Raw genomic sequence first — 6,739 nt, 5'->3', positions numbered from 1 at the left:
AACAATATTTATTGCTTTCACCTACTATATACTAAATCCTAACATACACATCAAAGTACATTTTTAGAGGGACCGCACCCTATCCATTAGAGATCAAATATGGTGTAAACAAGAATAATACTTCAAGACCCATACAAGACAATAATAATAAAATTAAAAAGAAAACTTGAAACTCTTAATTATGTAAAGGAGTATAATTGTTTTGTGTAAGTATAATAATAACAATAATAAGTTAATGGATATATATGCGTTACAATTACTTCTATATATTTTTATGCATCTAAATAAATAAATAGAATATGCGTTAAGACAAAATTATTTATAATGTGAGAAATACGAAAAAATATTTTATATATACTAGTGCAATAATTTGAATCAAATCACGTCATATTTGGGTGAAAAAAATTATTAATAACAAGAAGAACTTCTTAACACAACACAACTGTAAGATCTTTAAATAAGGAGAGATTGATGATTCTGAATTTTATTTATTTTTAGTTTAACTAAAGGTTTAGTCATAGATTACAACTAAATTTGCTTTTGTTTATTTCTCTTTTTTTGATTGGTGTCTTGATCCGGTGACTTGTTTGTTCTTGATCAAGAACTTTTGTTGTGTAGGTTGGTGTTGTATGGTTTTTCTTCCGGTTGATTTGAGTTGGCATCTTATAGTAAACTTATAGGATCTCTCTTTCAAGATGAGTGTTGGTAAAAGGTTAAATTACCCTAAAGTAATTCTTATTTATTTATTTATTTTGCTAATAAAAAAAAGTAAGATAATGGAGAAATCTTCTCTACCCACCCGCAACAACAAAAATACATAAAGGACTCAAAGGTAAACAACATAAATTATGAACCAAGAAGAAAAAAATAAAAATAAAAAAGAAGTATTATAAAAATTAAATTTTAAAAAAGAGGTAAACTTTTTACGTCATAAGAATAAAAAGTTAGTTTTATATATTGAATACAATAATAGTTATTGATTGACATAAAAATTACTTTTTACATCATATCCTTATATATAACATAAAAATCTGCATTTATATATCTAAATACTCTGGCTATATATGGTGCATTTTTTTCGTATCCTTTTACCAACCAATATTGAATCTGTGATGTAAATGATTTTTTAGTAGTGATAATAATTATCTGTAACTCACAACAGTGTTTTTTTCCTTAGATGTTGGGTGCATCTTCTCATTACCTTAAGCTTGCAAAAATCTGGCACAGCATGTTAAAAATTAAAGAAAATGCCACGTCATTTCTTAGCCATCTTCTGTTGCATTTGTAAAAGCCGACAAATTGTATGCAATATCATCTATTTTGTCATGTTATTTCTGAAAGTGAAAACCATGATTTTATATATGCATATGAGCCATTTTCGATGTTCTTCAAACTTGTCATCTTATTACAGGACTATCTATTTATGTAAGCATGATTTGGACATACTAAATGCAGAAGAAAGCAAACTTTTGGAACGAATTAGAAGTTAGAAGAGAACACACAAAGAGACACATTTGAAGAACATTGACATGATGTGTTATTAGTATTTTATTCGATTTAGTGAATCATTATTCCATCAATCATTCAAGGATTATTATTATTCCTAAGCTTGATCTCCTCGAGATTAGACAAAAGAAAAGCCAATCAACAACCACTGTTCACTGTCCATTCAAACAGACAGACCGTCCTCTCCTCTTTTTCTTCACTACCTCGTTATTGGCAGAACAACCTCCTTTTATACACTTCCCTCTTTTCTTTTTTTCACCTTCTTTTCTCTTTGTCTTTCCATCATCAAGTTTTGAGCTTATTTGTGACAAAAGCAATTATTCCATTCACTGTGATTAAAGCTAGCTTGTTGCTTTGCAACATATTTTATAGTACCACAAGATTGAATAGAAGCAGCTTTTGATAATCCACATAACTTTACATACATATACCAAAGAGAGAGAGAGAGAGAGAGAAAGTTGCATCACATGCAATCCACTTTCACATGCAAAGCCAAAATTTCCCTCAGAAACAAGAAAGGCACAAAACCCTCATCATATCAATGGCGCAGTCACTAGTCTTGGTGTCCTCAAATGCACTAGTATAAGCTACCACTATATATAAATATATATCTGCATCTTCCTCATACTACCAATATCTCTCCACTAAAATCTTATTATTGCTTTCCACCCCAAAAATTGTTGAACCAAACTCCATTTAACTTGTTTCTTCTAAACACAACATCTCTATATAGTTAAGAGTCTTCAAAATACTCTTTGTGGTAGAAGCAAGAAATTGGAAAGATGAGAGCAGGAGTTTGCAGCATACAGCTACAGGCTTTGACAGCAGAAGCTGCAACCCTAGTTAAGCAAGCTGTTACTCTTGCCACAAGAAGAGGACATGCTCAAGTGACCCCTCTTCATATTGCTACTGTCATGCTTGCTACTTCCACTGGCCTTCTCCGCAAAGCTTGCCTTCAATGCCACTCTCACCCTCTCCAATATAAGGCATTAGAACTTTGCTTCAATGTTTCCCTCAACCGTTTGCCAGCCTCCACTCCAAGCCCTCTTTTGAGCCCTTCATATTCCACCACTCCCTCACTCTCCAATGCCTTGGTTGCAGCCTTCAAGCGAGCTCAAGCTCACCAACGCCGTGGCTCCACTGAGAACCAGCAGCAGCCCATTTTGGCCTTGAAGATTGAGGTGGAGCAGCTCATAGTCTCTATCCTTGATGACCCTAGTATTAGCAGGGTCATGAGAGAAGCTGGCTTCTCTAGTGCCCTTGTTAAAACCAGGGTTGAACAAGCTGTTTCAATGGAAGTTTGTTCACAAGAACAAGCTTCCGAGGAAAACACCACCAAGCTTCAAGTTCTTGGTGGTAGGAACATGTCCCCACCAAGATCTTTTACTCAATTTGGGGGCTCATTCATCAAATCTATGGACCATGTTAGTGATGAAGTTGCTGGTGTAGATGATGTAACTAGTGCTTTGAATGCACTTGTGAGCAAGAGGAGAAACACAGTAATTGTTGGGGAGAGTCTTGCTAGTGCTGAGGGAGTAGCTAGGGGAGTGATGCAAAGGTTGGAGAGAGGGAATCCTCAAGGAGAGTTGAGGTTTGTGCAATTTGTGAGTCTTCCTCTTTTCTCCTTCAGGAACATTAGCAAGGAGGAGGTTGAAAGGAAGCTTCTAGAGCTTAGAAGCCTAGTAAAAAGTCACGTTGGAAGAGGGTTTATTCTATACTTGGGTGATCTCAAGTGGTTGTTTGAGTTCTGGTCAAGTTATTGTGAGCAAAGAACAAACTATTACAGTTCTGTGGAGCATATGGTGATGGAGCTCAAAAAACTAGTTAGTGGAAATGGTGAGAATGGTAGATTGTGGCTTATGGGGATATCAACTTTTAGAACATACATGAAGGGCAAAGCATGTCACCCTTCTCTTGAAACTATTTGGGATCTTCACCCTTTTACCGTTCCAGTTGGTAGCCTCAGCCTGGGTTTAAATTTTGATAGGTAACTAATTATCATTCTTCTCTATTCTACATTACTCTGCTTGGAATGCTTTTACTATTATTATTATTACTACTAGTGAACGCCTCGTACTGATACTTTGGTTTTTTTCTTTGTTTCAGTGATTTTCAAGTTCAGGAGAGAAGCAAGGCAACATTCAAGGACGAATCTTTTGAAGAACGGGCCAAAGTGCGCAAACATTTAACTTGCTGCAGAGACTGCGCATTGAATTTTGAAAAAGAAGCTAAAAGCACCGTCAGTACTATAAGCAAGAGAGATTGCACTACCACCTTGCCAACATGGCTCAAAAATTGCAAGGAAGAGAGAAGTCACGTGATGGATGATCAGGTTAATTATCATCACCATTAGTTAATCACTCTTAATTCAAAATACTTAATGATAAGGTATTAATTTATGCTCAAAAGTCTTGCACTGATGTTTATTCGTTTTTGTTTTGAACCAGGAAAATGCTAAGCTTAAAGATATCTGCAAGAAATGGAACTCATTTTGCAGTTCAGCACATGGTTATCCTTCCAATCTTGAGAAACAATTTTTGTTCATTTCATCCGCACCTTCATCCCCTACTTCAGTCTCTTCACATGAAAGAAAGTCTAGCTTGAATCTCACCCACCTAAATTGGCCAGTCATTTCTGAACCAAAAGAAGTACCCAAAGAATGTGAGTTATACACTGAGACTAGTGTTAGTGATGAGTGTTATGAAGGAAACTTGATAATGTTCATGCCAGAGAGAAACATCCCTAAGCCAGATCTTTTGTCTAATCCAAATTCTAGCCCCAATTCTGCTTCTTCAAGTGAGGCAGCGGAAGGTTTGGACAGCACTCAAATGTTCAAGGAGCATAATGAAGAGAATCTAATGATTCTCAGTGATGCATTGCAGAAAAAGGTTCCACAAAATAAAGAAATGGCTAAGGAGATTGCTAGCACTTTGCTTCTTTGCAGGTCAGGAATGAAAAAAGGAGAGAATCACTTGGTGAAGAGAGAAGATAGACAAGAAACTTGGTTTTTCTTTCTAGGTATAGATTCTGAAGCAAAAGAAATGGTCTCAAAAGAGGTAGCTAAAGTTGTGTTTGGCTCTTACAGTAACTTTGTCTCCATTGGTGTAAGCAGTTTCTCCACCTCAAGAGGTGGTGATTCCACGAATGATGCGTCCAAAAATAAAAGAGCAAGAGATGAGTTCGGTGGCAGTTATCTTCAGAGATTTGGGGAAGCTGTGAATGAGAATCCTCATAGGGTGTTCTTCATGGAAGATTTGGAGCAAGTTGATCACTTTTCAAAAAAGGGTGTTAAGAAAGCAATTCAAAATGGCACTATAACACTTCCCGGGGGTGAATCTGTGCCTCTCAAGGATGCAGTTGTCATTTTCAGCTGTCAAAACTTTAGTTCAGCCTCTTCTCCTGCAACAACTACTTCTCCATCTTCTGATGAAAACATGGAGAAAGAGAATATTAATAACTCAGAAGACAAAATTCCATACCTTTCTTTGGATCTGAACATGGCCATTGAAGCTGATGCGCAGAAAACTGTGCATTTAGATGAAGTCACTGCTGAGATCCTGGAGTTAGTTGACAAGCAAATTAAGTTTCAAGTATGAATGGAGAAATATTTTTCTATGTTTTGCTTTTTTTTTTGGGGTGCGATACTTTGGTTCTACATATATTTTCCACTTGTGTAGTGTTGCTTAGTTTTTTTTTTATATGAGCAATAAGTTTAGTGTTGCTTAGTTAGAGAATGGTGAGAAAAAGTAAAGCAATATAGGTACAGTTTTATGTGTAATTTCCACTTTTGGATGGTGTTGGTAAACTTAGGGGATGCATCTGTATATATGTTAAGTAATCTGATCTTAATTTTTCATCTGATACTGTGCCTATTGTTTTATGTTAATTAATAACTCAGTTTATATATATAATATTATGTGTGTGTGAATCGATGATCATATATAACTATTGGCGTATGAGCATGACACAGAAAGTTAAAAATCAGTTCCAAAAGCAAAGTAGTTGTATGATCGTATGTAACCATTGGTGTTTAATTAACATACAGAAAGTTAACAAAAAAATATGTTCCAATATTAACATTTTCATTTTCTATTTCTACATATTTAGAGTGCTTCAGCATGTGAATGCATAATTTTGATCACTTAATCTTACAAATATGGCTATGATAAATCTTTTTATTACAATCAACTATTATTTTAATAGTTTTTACATCTTTTAATTCCAAATACACTCTATTATATATAAATAAAAATTATTAAATAAAAACTAATTAAAGATCAAAATAATTAATTATTATATTTATTAAATTAAAAATTATTTTATAAACTAAAAAAATATTGGTGTATGATTTCTATTATTAATAAAAATTTATAAAATGATTTTTAAATTGGTATTTAAATTAGTTATCAAGATTTTAGCTACTAATATTTTAGATTCTAAATTAGTTTCTAAACTCTAAACTAATTTAATTTATAATATAAAATATTAGTAGTTAAAATCTTGGTAGCTAATGATTGATGGATACTAATTTAGAAACTACTTTATAAATTTGTATTAATAATAAAAACTATCTTAGATATCAATAATTTTTTAGTCTCTAAAATAATATATAATTTAGTTAATATAGTGATTAATTATTTTTTTTCTTTAAATTTAGTTGTTATTTAATGATTTTCTTGTAATGATAATATTTTTATTAAAATAATCACAGAGTCCAATAATTCCCACTTGTCAAAATACCATTTACCTAAAAATAATCCTAATCAATAGCTCATATAAAGATTTTGCTATCAGTGAGTGATTGTTAAACAAATAGAAAGATGAAAAAAAAAAAATTGTAAGATAAAATCTACCTTATTCGCTACAATAAAATCATCAAATAGAAATCAATTTTAGAGATAAAAAATAATTAGTTGTTATATTCATTATTTTTGTTTTATTTTTAAATTAGTTTATATTATTGTTCAATAGTTTCTAAATTGGTATCTAGTTAGTTACCAAGGTTTTAATTACCAAATACTTTGGTAACTAACTAGATACCAATTTAGAAACTATTGAACAATAATATAAACTAATCTAAAAATAAAACAAAAATAGTGAATATAATAACTAATTATTTTTTATCTTTAAAATTGGTTTCTATTTAATGATTTTCTTGTAATGTTTGATTATGTTTGTGTGTTTTTGGAGAGGAGATAATCTATTTACTAGCCAAGATAATATAAATTTCAGA

The 6,739-nt window shown here is 32.5% G+C and overlaps 1 protein-coding gene across 1 annotated transcript; it reads left to right on the top strand.

Annotated features, from left to right (window-relative positions):
* The first annotated feature begins 1,900 nt into the window (after positions 1–1,900).
* LOC137830404 (protein SMAX1-LIKE 3-like) lies at positions 1,901–5,367 on the top strand. The gene is made up of 3 exons (XM_068637720.1): positions 1,901–3,493; positions 3,613–3,838; positions 3,954–5,367. Exons 1-3 carry the CDS (start codon positions 2,289–2,291, stop codon positions 5,100–5,102), a joined length of 2,580 nt encoding a protein of 859 aa, XP_068493821.1. The 5' UTR covers positions 1,901–2,288; the 3' UTR covers positions 5,103–5,367.
* Positions 5,368–6,739: the final 1,372 nt, after the last annotated feature.

This window comes from Phaseolus vulgaris, chromosome 7, assembly GCF_000499845.2.
Source record: "Phaseolus vulgaris cultivar G19833 chromosome 7, P. vulgaris v2.0, whole genome shotgun sequence".
NCBI classification, from domain to species: domain Eukaryota; kingdom Viridiplantae; phylum Streptophyta; class Magnoliopsida; order Fabales; family Fabaceae; genus Phaseolus; species Phaseolus vulgaris.
This window is presented reverse-complemented; position numbering and strand designations above follow the sequence as displayed.

Bases quoted from the DNA above. Each gene is read 5' to 3' on its own strand.
- LOC137830404 (XM_068637720.1), top strand. From the start codon at position 2,289: ATGAGAGCAGGAGTTTGCAGCATACAGCTACAGGCTTTGACAGCAGAA. The intron at 3,494-3,612 runs GTAACTAATTAT...TCTTTGTTTCAG, and splicing joins CTGGGTTTAAATTTTGATAG to TGATTTTCAAGTTCAGGAGA. The intron at 3,839-3,953 runs GTTAATTATCAT...GTTTTGAACCAG, and splicing joins GTCACGTGATGGATGATCAG to GAAAATGCTAAGCTTAAAGA.